At 37.9% G+C, this 17424-nt stretch overlaps 1 protein-coding gene across 2 annotated transcripts in view; it reads right to left on the bottom strand.

The window, feature by feature from the left end:
• Positions 1-17424, bottom strand: part of TRIO (trio Rho guanine nucleotide exchange factor) — a 263174-nt gene that overhangs the window by 166250 nt on the left and 79500 nt on the right. For both annotated transcript variants that reach the window (XM_034411889.3, XM_034411890.3), the window contains exons 2-4: positions 11929-12003; positions 5331-5445; positions 4135-4327 (exon numbers count right to left, since the gene is read on the bottom strand). In XM_034411889.3, the coding sequence (XP_034267780.1) occupies positions 4135-4327; positions 5331-5445; positions 11929-12003 (383 nt within the window). The remainder of the gene's footprint in view (positions 1-4134; positions 4328-5330; positions 5446-11928; positions 12004-17424) is intronic.

Genomic DNA, 17424 nt, shown 5'->3' with positions numbered 1-17424 from the left:
AAGATTGCAATGTCTTCTTAAATTATAAATATTTAATTTTGCTTCCTGAAAAACTATATACGAACCCCGACAGTTCTCTCTCGAGAGGAAGAACAGAGACAACAGTGGGCAGAATCCTGACTCATAATCTTATTAATTTCATGGATGAAACAAAGCTACCTCGTGTGTTGATCTTAAAATCCAAGATGGTTCGCTGATAACTTGCTCTTCTGCTGAATTTTAACACTGTACCATAACAAACACCCATACTGGTTTATATTTTGTAATTGTTCCCCCATAGCTTGTATCATGCAATTAGCTACATGAACTAGGAAATCTCATTTCAATGTTCACCCAAAAGTCAGAATTTGAAGCCAAAATTTGGATTTATAATTCCATGCGAAGAAGGCTAATATAGGAAGGTACAAAATAAAATAATCTGAGGTGTCTCCAATTCAGATTTACAAATTTCACTATTCTTGTTGCAAAAGCCCAAGAAATAAATTAATCCAAACTGGAGTTATAACTAAAGCAGGGAATAAGGCCATGCCAAGAAACTACTTCCAATACTGAATATGCCAATTGGCCCTTCTCCCTGGAACCTTTATCTAATGCACAAATGTGTACAGGGAAGCATTAAAACTTGTGGAGAAGCATCTGTGTGTATTCACAACAGAGCACAGGATGTAATCTGGTTCAGCACCGTATAACCACTATACAAGGCCCCCACGAAGGCAAAGTGCGTGTAAAGTTTATCTTTCTTTCTCTCTGGCTCTTCAGAGCACACAAAATGGTGATGGTGCAAACCAGCAGCCTATCAAGATATAACGTATTTTTTGGTGTATAAGACGCATTTCCACCCCCCCCCAAAAAAGTGGGTGGAAATGTTTATGCGTCTTATACAGCGAATGTTGCTGAAGCCCTGCTCACCCACCATCCCCCACACTTCGGCCTCTGCCTCGCAGCAATTTGCCTCCTTGCAGCAAACAGCCTGGTCAGCTTCAGCACAGCCTGATTTAGCACGAGCAGCTGATTGGCGGTAAATCTGCCTCCTGGAATTCCATCTATCAGCTGTTCCAGGCTGTGGGGATCACCACCGCCCATCGCTGCTGCCGCCCATTGCCGCCTCCACATGCCCCATTTTTGGCCCGTTCTAAGGACGGGGATAGGTGGTGGCAATCCCCGCCACCTGGAACGGGTCAAAAATGTGATGCGCAGAGGCTAAAAATAGGGCACACGGAGGCCGAAAATGGGGCGCACGGAGATGATGATAGGTGGCGGCAGTGGTGATGGGCAGCGACAGCAGCGATGGCAATCCCCGCAGCCTGGAACAACTGATAGGCAGTATTCTGGGAGGCTGATCCAACTGCCAATCAGTGCTCACGCTAAATCAGGCTGTGCTGAAGTTGACTATGCTGTTTGCTGCAAGGAGGCAAATTGCTGGGAAGCAGAGGCAGTTTTTTTTCCCCCTTCTTTTCCTCCCCAAAAGCTAGGTGAATCTTATAGTCCAGAGCATTTTATAGTCTGAAAAATACAGTCGGTACTTTAGAGATATTCTGCTTCAAAACTCTTAGGCCAAAACAACAGTCCCCACCACACTCCATCCTCAAACAAGTAGCAAAGGAGAGCTCTTCCTCCAAAATTAGAAGTTCAATACAAATATCCTAGTTCTATTTACTCCATTTAATCAATCATCCAACAGCAACACTTCCCTAAGTGGCATAGAAAATGGATCAATTTAAGAAACACAATTCCTGTGAGCTATATTTGCAGTATATAAAAAGCAAATAAGTAAATAAAATAGTACCAAGACAGGCCAGGATGGATGGAGTATACCCAATTCCTGGCCCTCCTTGGTCTCTTAAGCAGCTTTCACTACCATCATTCATGGAAATTTTCTGATGAAGTAGCTCAGGAGTGGGAGGCACAGTTGCCAGTGGTTGTTCCTATAGCTGGTTCCAATCGGAGGGATGGGGGTGGCATCCATCTCTCGGTCTGTGTTTTGCAAGGCACTACAAGGTTTAATTTTCTTCCACTGCTATTTGGAATATATATTTTAAAACCCGGGGTGAGGTTATCTATTAGCATTATACACCTCCATATGGTGCCTAGAGACTATTCAGGTCTGGATGGGGAAGAATTCGCTTCAGTTCAACCCTGACAAGACTGAGGGGACAGGGGTTTTATACCCTTCACTAAAAGGTCTAATGAGTTTCCATTCTTAACTCTGAATGGGGTTAGAGTTCCCCAGGGAGAGTTGGTATGCAATCTGATGGCTTCTGCTTGAGTAACCGGTAGCAATTACAGCCAGGAAAATCTTTGCACAAATAAACCCTGACCATCAGTTGCATCTGTCTCGAGATTGGAAGAGACACTGCTTACAGTCACTCGTATTGTAGTCACCTCCCAATTGGATGGTTGCAAAGGAGCTACTTTTGAAAAGTATTTGGAATTCTCAGACTATCCACAATGCAGCAGCATGTGAAGTAGTGGGCACCCCATGATACGTGCACTAAGGCCAACTTGCACCACTGGCTCCCTGTAGGCTTCTAGGTACAATTCAAGTTGCTAACTTTTCATCTTTGATGCCCTGCGTGGCAGGGGAGTGGCTTACTTGCGGGACAGCCTATCCCTTGTGGTTGATGCCTGTCCCACCCACTCTGACAGAATGGGTATGATCCACTCTGCTTTGCTGACATGGTGTAAATGAGGAGGAGATGCCAATGCAACCAAAGTCATTGCACAGTAAGAATATGCAATGAAGGTAGTGTGGAGGAAGGCATGGGATGGACCGCCACAAGCACTACTCTTGCTTCTTATATATTCTAATCCTGGGAAAACATATTCATATATTCAATATAAAACAGATATTTTAATACTGGGGAAACATATTCAGAGACTACATGTTCCTAGCTGCTACTAGTTAGTCTACTTGTGGTGAAATATTTGTTCTACAGAAACTGGTTATCCCTACTACAGCTCATTTCACCAGGCCCATAAAAAAAGACCCATCTATCAGTAGCAGCAATGCCTGGGATATTCTGCACTATTCCATCCCCCAAAGCATTCAGAGATATGCAGTGGGACAAGATTACTGTCTCCTGACCAAGTCCTTGACACATAATTTTGCATGAGAAGATTTTATTCCTAACACCAAGCCAATACCGAGCGCCACTGACCATGGTACAGGAGAAGCCCAGAAAATCATCAAATGCAACCATGTATTGAGATTCTTTAATAATAAGGAACTTGCTTTTTTAATGTTCTGATACGGTCTGCCTTCTTTTAAATAAAATCCTGATAGAAGCATTAAAGAGCTTGATAGGTTCAGGGTCTGTGTTCCTGCACTTCTTGTTAGATTAGTTTTTCGAAATACCGGTGGAGTAGACTCTGCAGCCTTAGTCCTCAGGGGTAACAAGGGGATAGGAAGCATGGATATGGATGATGGGAATGAGTTCCAAAATAGACAATGCTAGTTGGTTGGATACTAGCCAAAAGGTGGAGCTTATTACTAGACCTAAGAGATAACTAGCTATTTTGGTTCTTATGAATGGTGAATTTTCCACCTATTGGTGTGAGTAACTTCCAAAAAAGTAGTTTCAGAAACCTAAGGAAATATACTGCCTTGTCTAAAGGATACTTCAGAACTGGGGATAGAAGACCGACTGGCTGCATTAATTAGAGTAATAAATTAGGACGACTGTGAGACTGTTATGAGAGTATGTGAATTAGAAAGGATTATACCATGTTGCTCAAATCTGCTAACATTCTTCCATGTTTGAATAGCAGATAGATATCCTTAACAGCATGGTTCTTCATTAGTGAGCAAACGCAAATACTTCCAGCCAAGTTGGGTCATGACTGGCATTTATGTATTTTCTAGTTTATTCTTCTATCGCAGAAGGAGGCATGTATTTAATGACTGCCTAGAAGATGAAGCAATGTTGCATCCTTTCCCCACACTCTTTACTCTAAATATAGCTGACTTGCTATGTAATTTCCTTCCATGGTCCAGCAATGCAGATTTTCTTTTTAAACAAATGCAGGTATTAAATATATAAATGTCTGGAAAGGAGGCTCAAAAGGCAGCTTTCCTTTTGCTTGGCGCACCCAACACTGTAAAAAAATAAATCCTGCAGTGTTGCAATACATTACCTCAAATTCAAACTTAGAGCTGCCAAAGTTAGTCCGCTGTTTCTGCCAAAAGTTATCCGGCTTGATTATCAGTGCAACATGAATGCAACATGGAAAGGATTCCTGTAGGATCTTCAAAAGTGGCTTAATAGAGTCCCATTTTGATCCGCGCATATCTACAATTACTGTGAAACCTCGCTTGCACACCTCTTCACTAGAAAGGAAATAAAAGAGCAATTTTAAAAAAGGCAAGCTGTATTACAAGTGTAAAATGGATAATTCATCTGCCAATTCTGTTTACATTTTCATCTAGCTACCTATTAGGAGTTTTACCTGTGGAAATATTGTTTCCAGTCATACTTTTTTTAAAAACTTAAGATTTTTATTCCAGCATGGTTAAGATTGGCAAGCAATCTTGACCATGTTCTGGGTATGTGTAAAAGCCTGCCCCAGTCCTCTGGCTTCACTTCCTCCCATCAGTCTTTTTCATTTTCACCCTCAATAATTTATGAAGCAAACTTGGCTCTTCTAGTCAGATACTAGCAATGCCTAGAAACTAACCTGGTACTGAAACTTTTGAAAAACTCTGCAAATCATAACAAGAAGCAGTCATCTCAAAAATGAACAATTTCAGAAAAGCACCTTTGCGGTATCATGCTTAATAACAATAGCACTTGGACTTATATACCACTTTACAGTGCTTTACAGCCCTCTCTAAGCAGTTTACAGAGTCAGCATATTACCCCCAACAATTTGGGACCTCGTTTTATCCACCTCAGAAGGATGGAAGGCTAAATCAACCTTGAATTAATACTATTTCTAGGGGTTTTCATGGCACCCAATAATTAGAAGATCACAAGGTGAGCTTCAAGCCTTCACCTATTAAGATGTGAAGTTAGGGGAAGGATGCTTTCACTATTGCTGTTTGTCAAATACCTAAGTGAAATGCTTGAGTAAAATCACAGCAATGCCCCATAAAGCTAATTTTGTCAAAACCATTTTCTCCCTGATACTTACTTTCATTCCTTCCAGGACAAGCTCTCCTTGTAGTTACATAATTACAAAAACTATATAACATAGAATACAAAATTGACAGAATGAAAGTATAAAGCACATTTGTCCAGTCATATAGCCTCAAAATATAGCCCCTGTAAATAATTTTGTTTTGCTGCAGTGACACACGGCTTCAAGCCATAATACACAAAATATGTCCTTACCTAGGGATACACGCAAGGTATGAAATGAGCCTCCTAAGATCCTCTTGTCGTATTCTGTCATGATTGCTTCGAGCTGGAAATGTTAGAATGGGGCCTCCACGCTTATCTCTTCCACCTGAAAAAGAAACACATTGAGTGCCCACTGCAGACTGTGGCATTCATTGAAGATAAAAGCCTCTTTCCCAGAGAGAGTTGCAATTGCTCGCTATGCATCTGAGCCAAGAATTTGGGCAAGATTGCATTTCAACAGAAAGGCACCACTGTATATGTTATGTTCTCAGTTAAAAGGCACAACACTAGGGGGAGATGTGGGTAAGAAAGTTCTTTTACGGCTGCAGAATTTATATTGAATATATTGGATGTATTTTATATATGTATCTTATGTATCCATTTGTACCCTTCATCTTGTCAAAAGGACTGCAAATGGCTTCAAAGAAATCCTATCTTTGCAACAATCACTGAAGGTGGGGTTAGAAAGAACAGTGTTTACTCAATATGTAACTATGTTCATGGGGAAAACCCATGTCCTACAGTTCCTCTCAGTTTGTTGTGTTCTTTGTTGTCCATTTTAGGGTGGGAACTCTTTTGCAGAGAGGTATTTTATTTAGACAGCTCTATAAAATATTGGGCATACTCTAATGCTGCCTAAAGTACTATCACATCTAAGAAACCAATGTTCTCCTATGACTTAAGGCTGAGAATGGTTAAATTAAATTTCTTTTCGGTGGCTGATTCCAATTTTGAAAGCCAGCACAGAAAAGATAGTGCTCCCTCTCCAAGTTATTTACAATTTCCTGGTGGTTTTCTACAAGAATCATAGCTAGACCCAAATCTTCCAAGCTTCCAAGCTGTAAAGATACTGTACGCCTTTGTACCATTCTCTCAACTTCTGAAAGGTTGAAAAGCCAAACGGTTGGCAAGAGCAAGGAAATGTCAAGAAAATGAACCCATGGAAGAGTCTGGTGCAGGCACAATCTGAGGAATGAATGGAGTCAGGACTAGTTGTGCTCAGCTCCAGATGCTATCTGCTATCTGGGACGAGAGGGATTTTTACACAGTACCAGACAATGCAAGATGGTAGCTATTGCCATTACTTCCCTTCTCTAAATAAGAAAGTAAATGGACACTATTCTTTGTTCTGCTTTCCATTGGAGAAAAAAGTCCTCAAAGTCCTTTTGAACAATAGTGTTCTCTTATCCTGGATCTCTCACGAAAGAGAAAGGGAGTAGCAATATTAGGATTATTTTGGATAACATGCTGAGGGTGTAATGTGATGTAAGTCAGCTGCACTACAGTAACAGCATAATCACAAATGTACCTGTAATAACTTTATACTAAATTTATAGGTTTTATATTTTTACTATTCTCTCCTATATCATGTTTTGCTATCAACTCCTCCCATCCCCTATGCTTCTCCTTCTCGCGTACAAAAATTAAGGCAACATTCTTGCATTTGTGATGCTGTTTATTATTAGATGCATTTTTTTCTACAACTACTACTACTACTACGAACCTGAGGTAAATTCTGCTGCTACATACTGTATAATATACTACAGTAGCCTTATATGTACTCCATTGCTGAATTCAGGCCATAGAACAATAAACCAACCTTCTTTTTTGTTTTGAAGGGTTTTTTGGTACTTTTTGAGGAACATTTTAAAAGTTATATAAACTACATAAGACAAAAACAGTAACATACAAATGACTTAACAAGGGTTTAGAAACCTTATAGAGGTTATAATTTCCAGTATAACATAGTTAACTATAAATAATTTAATATATTGCTTTAACAAACTAAAAATCACTATTCAACTCTAAGAATGAATACTGAGAACTAAATCATAGTTCCCCAACAATTTATAGATAAATCCTAAATTTCTGTTGTAAAAATTTCAAATTCAGTCAGATGCAATTAGTCCTCAGTTAACAATAATAACTGGGACTGATAACTCCATTGCTAAGTGACATGATTGTAAAGCTGTATAAGAGGGCCAAGCTGAGCCTGAGGGAGGGGTCAAATGCATCATCAGTCTCCAGTCTCTTTGTGCCCACAAGAGATCTAAATCCAGCTCACTTTGAATTCCATTGACTCTTATCTACTGCCAATTTGCTTTGACAGTTAATAGTTCAGATTCATGTAGAGAGCTTTAGTGTGTGTAAACCTACATATTCATTTGAACTGCCTGGACTCCTGATTTCCTATGCTTGACAAGAGCATGATATCAAATGACTGTGTTGACTTACAACTTGCAGTTCCAGTTGTGGTCATTAGGTGAATCCCACATGGTTGTTAGGCGCAATGTCACCTGATTGCCATTTGCAATCACTTGCTGATTTCCCCACTGACTTTCCCCATTGGAGCTCGCAGTGAAGATTTCAAATAGTGATGCTGTGACTGCAGGATATTTTGTCCATTATAAGTGTGAGCTGATTGCAAGCATCTGAATTGTGATCATGTGACTGCGAGGTTGCTATGAAGGCTGCAACTTTGAGGACCAGCTAGAAGTCTCCTTGTTTAGCACTGCTAACTTTGAATGGTTGTTGAACAAACAGTTGTTAACTGAGGACCATGTATACCACAATATTCCCTCTTACAATATTCCCTTTTGTTTCTGCAAATCAGGTAACTAATTCATTGTGAAATAAAGCTCAGAAGATTTTATTTTCATCTTGTTAATAATTAAATCTTGCAACCTAAACAAATTATTAAATCTCCAGTGAGCAAATTTCTTAGTCTTTTTTTCTTCATAGAAATAAACAGCAAAACAAAAGAAAATAAAATCTGTGTTTATTTTTGTTCTCTATTTACCCCAAGTATTCAGTACATGAATTATTTTGCATTATCCCCTGTGAATGGTTTATTGCTGTTTGTTTCAGCTTACAGATATTTATGCAGCGCATCTAAACCTCTCATCCCTTTTTTAGAGGTAGGGAGCCAGGAGATACAAGCCGTTTTGAAATCCTTGTTAAACAGCTAGCATGATAATACTATTTACAATCCAGAACCACCAATCCATCTCTCTTTTGAATCCTGTAAAATCTTTAATTTAATCTAATTTAAATCTTTTATTGGGTCACACGTAGTTCATTATTTATTATGCCAGTCAATAGATAGAAGTGGGGAAAACATTCTAGCCAGTCTTTATAGCAGAATGGGAGTAGAATACATACAGAAAGATGAAATCTTGGGGTGAACACTATTTCATTGTAACTGCAGTTATAGACAGTCACCAGACACTAAAGCCATTTGATTAAAGGATGTCATTCCCAACCAAGGCTTCAGACCAGTTATGCACTGATAAGCATAGCCATAATATATTCCTTTCAGTTCCATTCCTAGGCCTCTCACATTTGTTAGGAAAACAGCCAATTAGGCCTGCTAATGTTTATTCTAATGCTCTGCTCTGCTGGATTTTATCCTTAATCTTAGGTAATAAGAAAGTCTAGATACAAATTGATCAAGGAAATGAGGCTTTATTATCAAATGTAGAAGTGAAACAGATTCTATAAAGCAGAAAAATACATAAGGGGAAGATGAAATACAAGTGTAGAAGAAAGGTGGCTGTCTCCTCTCCCCTCAGCTATGAAGTTAGTTTAGTATCATTTGCCCATTTGCACTATTACAAGTCTTTTCTGAACTACATCAGTGTTTTCATTTTCTCACCAAGAACAAAATATTGGAACATGGAGAGGAACGGACTTACTTATCGAGAACTGAAATGCTGTCTCACAGACTGAGAGGACAGTCAGGCTTTGCTATTCAGCAATTAGGATGGTTTTCGAGCCTCTTTAGGATTTTTACATGGATTTAGAAGTGTTTGTGTGATGGCAATATTTACAGTGAATAATGCTCTGATCCCCAAGTGGAAACTTTCTCTCCAGTCAAAATGGTAGCATTTGGTTTCCTGTATGAAGTAATTTGATTTGAAACCCAACTGGAATGTTTATTAATGTTCCATAATTTACTAACTCACCTGATGTCCATACTGTTAATAGATACAATAGATTCAGCCTCACCAGGTAGACCAGACAGGAAACACAATGAGATACACTAATTCTACTTTCTTCTAAAGCTACATTAACAGAAACTTGCAAGTTTGAAAGTACAATTTTCCCACTTGTCACCTTTATAGCTCAAGAATTTAGAATTCCTTTCTAAGTCTCTTGCTCTATCCATTGTGCAGTTGCAGTATTCGGGTACAACAAAAATTTTAAAATGTGTACTTTAAATGTGAACTCTGCCAACACATCATTGTTGGAACACATAAGTAAACGCACAAGTGAAGAAGCTATAGAAAGTCCCTTCATCACCACTGGTCAAAAAAAACACAACAGCCAAAATTCCAAGAAAGGAAATATGGGGAAGGGGCAAGAGGAGGCAGACTGCCAATAGAAAAACCAGAAGATTGTTGTAAAGGGATAGCAGAAAGGAAAAAAAGAAGAAGGGTATCGCAGTGAAATTATACCCAGTTTCTGCTATTTTCCCAAACCCCTAAGCCAGATCTCAAGACATACATTCAGCTTGCAGTAAGTGTGACAGCTACAAACAGAGATTCCAAGAACTAATCTGAAGCATTTATACAGCTCTTGAGAGTTTAAAAGAAATGCATCTAGATTATTTCAGTAGCCTATACAACAACTCTGTTAGGAAAGGAAATGTTGCAAATTTGGATGGATGAGGGCCAGTTTTTATGTCATGTTTATTTAGACTTATGGTTAAGTATGAGTGTATTTGCTTGCTATGCCAATTCTTCTTCTCTCTCCCATCTGCACTTCCAACCAATATGACTAGCAAACAGCCATATTTGGGTAATGTACATCTTATTGTATGATGCAGGACATATATTACTTCCAGACTCAATCAGCCAGAGAACATAACCATAAATAAATCTACCACAGGCCATAACTATATTGTCTGGTTGGCTGAGACTGTGCATGGTGTATGTCTTACTCTCAGACATATATTACACCAACTTTTTACAATCTGTGTGCCTTCCAGATGTATGGACTAACTCCTCCAATTCCCTTTGGCTGAGGTGTCACCCAAACATCTGGAGAGTGAAGAAAGCTAGGGAAAACTGTAATAAGCCTTATACCTGGGAGGAGAAATCAGCAACTGTCATAAGATGTGTTCCATGTTTAATCATAAGCCTAAGTAAATACAATGTGCAAACACAATCAAAGAACCTCTTTATGTAATATGCTATGCCAGGTTGGTGTTAAGTATGAAGAAGGCACTTATTTATTGCTTCTACAGTGAACCACAATTCACACATTTTCCCTAATGTTAGCCAGCATCCTATTTTTCTGTGAGTCGATTTGCATTTTTGATACTTCAGGGGGAAAAAATCCCTGCATGATCAGAGTCAGAGCTTCTCTGCTATACAGAGTGCCTAAGCCTCTTTCATTATCTGTGCTGTCCCCATTTTGTTATCCTCCCGTGTAGATCAACAAGGTTGCCGGGTGTTTGTGTGTAAGGGTTTATGTGTGAAAATAGAGCAAACAGCGATCAGATCCACTTTGTGGTCACTCCTTCACATTCCTACTTTCAGAGGTCAGAAAAGGAGGTAGAATGTTAGTAAATCATGGAATGTGCAGAAATGGACAGACTCACAAAGGAATTACAAGAAAAAGAGGAACATGACTATTATTTAGTATGGGAAAAGTGGTACATTTGGTTGGAAGATAGAAAAGGAAAAAAAGATTAGGAAGTAACTGGAATGACTTAATATAGGGATAGGAACACAAACCACTAATGCAGGTTAACAGTGAACTATAAAGATAGACATAAGAGAATAGATCAAAACAAGGAGGAGTCAAAAGCACAAATAAGAACATAGATTACAGTTGCGACAACTTTGATAAGATGTATATTGAATTTTTGTTTACATGTTTTGTATGTTTTGTTGTTACTTGTTTTGTTTTGTTTGTATTTTTAAATAAATAAAATTTAATTAAAAAAAAAGAATGTTAGTAACAGATTAGCTCCCTTTGACTAGGTTCACAGAAGCGAGTTAACTCTAGGTTCTGTACAAGTTGTGTAAGCTAACGCAGACAGGAACACTTGCAACAGCCACTAAATTCAAGACTGGGAACCAGACACTACAGATCAATTAACTAATAACTGTTGAGTATTTGGAAGCTACCCAACAAAATATATACCCCCCAAAGAAATCTATTTGTGAAAGTAAAGTGATAACATGCCTTAAATAATCTTCAAACTTCCTTCTCTCATGTTATGAACTGGTTACATAATCCATGCATATGGAGGTGGGTTAGAGTCCACCTCCTGGTTGTAGGGATGATGGTTGTATGAATGATGCTGGCTAAGGAATTCTAGAAGTTCACACATCTTAAAAGTTGCTGAGATTGAGAAGACTGATTTGTACTAGATTATTTTTTTTTTCCTGAGTAGTACTGCCTAAAGATTTTATTGGAAGAAACTAATTGACAAAATGCTGAGAGTATAAACATGTATCAGAAGAAATATAATAAATAATTGAAGATATATTCATTGTTACTCAGTTATCATAATTATGTACTGCGCTGTCAGTAATCACTCACCAAATAGCTAAGTCATACAAACACATTATATTACCTGAAAGGTATGCAACTTTCTCCTTGAGGATTGGAAGGACTTCCATAGCTTTCATTTCATCATTTTTACGAAATCCTGAAGACAAAAACAAAATGGATATTAAGTCCAGTTGCACAGGAACAGTAACATTATTTTAGGATCTTATTCTTTATACTGTTGGGGGCAGGATGTATTTTTGTTTCGTAGAATAAAACAATAAAATAAAACAAAAAAATGCTGATCATTTAAATTGTCAAAGAAAAAGTTTTTAGGAAATTTGAAAACCTGGATACATTGAGTATACTTTACAACATCGCAACATGAAATACAGTCATTTTAAAGGTGCACATTAAAGATATATAAGTAGTCCTCACTTTACCAACTGACAGTTCAGCAAAAGTTTGAAGTTATGATAGTACTGCAAAAGGAGACTTATGATCTGTCTTTGAAGTTGTGGCCCTCACCGCATCCCCTTGGCCATATGATTGAGATTTGGCTGCTTGGCAACTGGTGTGTGTTTACAATAGTCACAACCCCTCACAGTCACATGATTGCCATTTGCTACCTTCACAGCCAGCTTCTGACAAGCAAAGTCAAGGGGGGAATCTGGCAAGAAGTCACAAGTTATCGTGACATGACATTGTGATTAACAACCATGGATGATTCCCTTAATAGCTGCAATCAGAACTGACATCGTAAATTGATACAGTCATGTGATGTTTCGCTTTATGACCACATTGTTTAGTGACAGAGTTGCCAATCCTAATTGCAGCCAGTAAGTGAAGACTACCTGTATACATATTCTAAAAATCAGTGGCAACCATTTGAAACAAGAGACAGTTTTTCTAAGGCATCCAGAATTCTGGGAACCTCTGCAAGGTATTTATTTTGGGATTCCAATCCTCTTCAGGGCATTCACTACATAATCCCCAATTTGCCTCTTTATGTCTATCAGTAATTTTTCAAAAATCTTTCGAGTAGATTAAGGAATGACCAGATACAGGGGTGGGCAAGAAATTATCAGTACTAAAATATCATGGATTTCAAAGCACTGTACCTAAACTGATCGGTGTTAGACAAAGTTAGCTGAGATTCAGCCCTACTGCAATCAGTGATAGAAGACAATAATGGACAAATGTGCATGACACCATTTGCTAAACAAGTGAAACAAAATGTACAGAGAGGTGCATCAACATATTCTTGTCAATCAGTTCTTCCAAGCATTTTGTGGCATCTGTAAAGCCAACAATTTCTCTTTTTAAAGATAAACGTAAAGGCTTCCCCAGTCCAGTTATGTCCAAGCCTAGGGAGTAGTGATCATCTCCATTTTTTAGCCAAAAGAGCCAGCTGAGGGAGCCAGGGTTGTCCGAATACACGTCCATGGTTATATGGCCAGCATGACTATATGCCGAAGCGCATGGAATGCTATTACTGTCTCATTGAAGTGGTACCTACTTGCATTTGCATGCTTTTGAACTGCAAGGTTGCCAGGAGCTGGAGCAGGTAACGGGAGCTCACCCCATTGCACAGTGCTCAGGTCTCGAACCTGGGCTATCAGTTTTCCAGATGACAAGCTCAGCATCTTTACCTGCTAAGATTTTCCCCATGTTTAGGGGAGACAAATAAGAAAAACTAGCAGCAGCCTGAATCAAAGTTGGAACTATCTCACATGGGGTTAGGTAAGACTGAGCCTTCTACATGCCTGCAGGAAATGTAATAGAGTCTGGCTATCAAAAATATTTAACTTCTCCTCCTGGTTCTATATCCAGAGGCTGAAAAAGAATGCTAGCCGAATTCCACCCCACAATGCAATTCATTTTGCAGCATCATGGTTAAAGTGAATAAATGAAAACAACATTATGAGCTCACACTGTAGTTAAGGACTCCTCCCTTCACCTCCATTTAAATTATGATCCAGAGCTAGACTTCAAGAAGAATTACCCTTTAATGTTATGGTTTGCAAGCATCTGTTCATTTCAGCAGCTTATTGTGTTCATTTAAGTACCAGAAGCCTCTTTTGCAATGGATACTTTCATGAAACCCCTCACCGGAAGAATTTTTAAGTGTTTTTTAAAAGCTCCAGTAATCAAAGAGATCTTTTAACATTTTTAGAAAGGAAACATGACACCCTTAACACACAGTTCCACTGAGAAAAAACATGTTCTTAATTATTAAATGAGCTTCCTATGTTTGAATCAATTAAAGCTTTAGTTGATAGGTCATAAACTGATTAAAGCTTGCAATTTTAGTAATAATGAAAACAGTATTCTATAACTGTAGTAAGTGTGCCAAAAGCAGAGTAATGAAAAGTATTCATGGAATGTTAGGATAGGAAATGTTAAGAACATCTCACAAAACTGATAGTTATCATTGTGTATAACCTCAATGGAACAGACCCCAAAAACCACCAATCAAAGCTTTAGAGACAACTAAATTGCACAAGTGTAATAACGAGTCAAATGATGGAGATTCTGGATAACTCAGAAACAAAGGTGTTTGATTTTGGGACTGGGCAGTAGCATAAATTGCTACAGACCAACCAATTCATTTAATAATATTAGTGTGTATTACATGAACATGGCCTAGAATTGAAATGTTCCAAATATTCTGTCTCCCCCACCCACCTTTCCCCCCCCTTGGGATCACAAATGTATGTGGTTAGTAATCAGTGCTATCTACCATTCAATATCCTAAAAAAAATGGCAACTGGGATGACATACCAAGGTGTTTTAAACATTCTCATATCCAACAACAGATGCAACAATTATGCACTAATTTGCAACCTGGCCTGCTGGCACAAACACTGTATCAAGCACGAAATCACAGATAGTTGTTTTCTTCAACATAGCCCATGAACAGCTTAACAGTAGCTAAGACTTGTTCCTAATATATACAAGGAATACTTTTTTCTATTTGGCATTCTGTCTATGAAGCTCAAAAGGAAAATAGAACTTTCCAATGTAGGCATTACCTCTCTGAAAAAGAAGTGACCAACACAATTTTACAAGAACTGGATTCCAATTTACCCAGGCAGAGATTTTTAAAACAGCAGTAAATTCACGTAGTAGGCAGGAAAAACCTTACGTTGAAATCCTTTCTTCATCTCTGAACACATGGTAAGTCTAGTCTCCTCCATCCCCAGTGACTGTCCTTTCTTCAAATTAGTTCCAGCCAAAGAGAGAAGGGATATAATCTCTACCTTCTATTTTACTGGCTAATTGTCAGTCTTCCTAGGTAGACCAGACAGGAAATACAACCAGATGAGCTAATAGTACTTTATTGCAAGGCTGCATTAATAGAACCTTGCAAGTCTGATAGTACTCATCTCCTGCAGTCTGTTTGTAAAACTGAGGAGTTAGGGTGATTCCTTTTTAATTTTCTTTCTCTGACCTATTATGCAGCTGTGGACAATGGCCTCTGTTACCTGATCATTTCCTAGGCAGCAACATTCTCCCCATTTCCAAGGTCATTCCCACAGGCCATTACACTAATGCACTCACTCACCAAGTTTCCATGGCTGGAATAACTTACTAAAATTAAACCTTTTGAAGAATGTCTGAACCCTCAAAACAGTAAAACAAAACTTTGTTTTATCCTGAGTTTGGGATAAAAATCCAAGAATAGCTGCAATTCCAAGCCCAGAATATTCCCCTACCTGCTACTTTCACTACTCCAAATTCAAATAGATCAATTGCTCTGGCACCTGCCATTATTTGGCAAAAGTGTAATGCATTTTCTATAAATCTGATTTTGAAAAGTAGTAGTTTTATTTAGGAATATCCCTTCTTAGATTTATAGTACTTTACGAATTCTTATTTATACTGCAGAATTTATAATGAAATTGGCACAAATTTTTCTTCTGTTGGACATTAATGTGTTTCTATAATATGATAGAAAGATCATGACAGCTAAGCAAGGTAAACCTAGAATAGGAACTGTAGATTTGAAAGTTGAAAAATCACCTACATCGGTGATTCCCAAACCTTTTCCTTTATTACCCCAAATCATTTTATCAGAAAGTTTTATTGAATTTCAAGGACTGTCAATAAGTTTCTTCCTTCAGCACCATCCTAAATTCAAATGAATGGTTGTAATTTGAGAATTATATTATAAAAACAACATCTTGGAATTTCACCAAATTACTACTAGTCATTTCATTGATTTTGGTCTTAATAGGAAAACTTTGGGAAATGTTCGAATATATTTTAGTATACGTGGCAATATTTAAGTCAATTTAAATGTCCCTGTCATGATGGGTAATGGCTTGGTGTTATTACTCAAAGAAAAAGTACTATTGCCCAATTTGGAGTAAATTACAAAGGTTTGAGAAGCATTGATCTAGGCAAACTAGTTTCTTAATACTTACCTTTTTAGAATTAAGAATCAAGCTCAATATGGGGAAGTTTTTTACTAAAGCTTTCATTTAACATCTTTTTTTTTTGGTATATGTATGTGTAATGTGCATGTATAATGTTTATGTGTAACATGTGTGTATGTATGTATGTATGTATGTATGTATGTATGTATGTACATATGTATGCTTATGAGTTAGTCTTGACTCTGGGCAACTGCCTGGCAGTTTTCTTGGCAACATTTTTGGTTTGCTCTTGCCTTCTGCATAGGGCTGAGAAAGAGTGACTGGCCCAAAGTCACCCAGCTAGCTTCATCCACAACTAGAACTCATGGTTTTCTGGTTTCTAGCCTAGAGTCTTAACCACTACACCAAACTCGCTCTCAGTGTCATATTTAGCAGTTCAGAACTAAGTAATAATGTCCTGTATTTAATTAGGTCTTTTGCCACTAGAATTGAACCCACTATTACAATCATGTATACTTATTACTGCACCCATTCATAAGCCCAGACAGAACTTCCAGAGCAACTTTGGGGTGAACACAGAGAATTAATAACAGTAAACCCTGTGATTTAGCATAATCATGGATAAGATCAGTACAGTTTAATGTAAACAAAGGAATAGGCAAGCATTCTCAAGGTAGATTAATGGGTAGCAAATATTTTATGTGAATAAAGCAGTAAAAAAAAATCTGTATTTTTTTCTCTCATGATTAGAACATTAACCACAATATTACCTGAATCCTCTCACTATTCTAAATTTAAGATCTTTTTTCAGCTAATTATTTAAGCCAATCAAGCAACTTTTCAATGAGGTTATACATAAAAAAGAACCTGCTTTATTTCTGTTCTTCAATTAAAATATTCAGCAATTGGGGAATTGCTTAACAAAATCTGAGAATTTCCCTTTTTAATAGCAAAGTTAATGAGGTACACATATGAACCAAAACAAAATAGGAGTCCTTTGTGAAAAAATGGATACTTTCTATTACATGTGTCACGATAATCAAATGGATTTCAACAAAAACCAACCTTTTAACATGTTCATAATTCAAGCTCACTTCTGAGGCTGCCCTAGATTTAACCCCAGAATTTCAATCTAGTTCAGCTATTAATTTTTTTTAAAAAAAATAATCTTTTGCATCTTATTGTGGATTAATTCTTCA

The sequence above is a fragment of the Pantherophis guttatus genome, chromosome 3, assembly GCF_059756535.1.
Source record: "Pantherophis guttatus breed Tessera chromosome 3, ASM5975653v1, whole genome shotgun sequence".
NCBI lineage: Eukaryota > Metazoa > Chordata > Lepidosauria > Squamata > Colubridae > Pantherophis > Pantherophis guttatus.
Note: the sequence above shows the minus strand (reverse complement) of the source record. Positions and strands in the feature narration are given on the sequence as shown.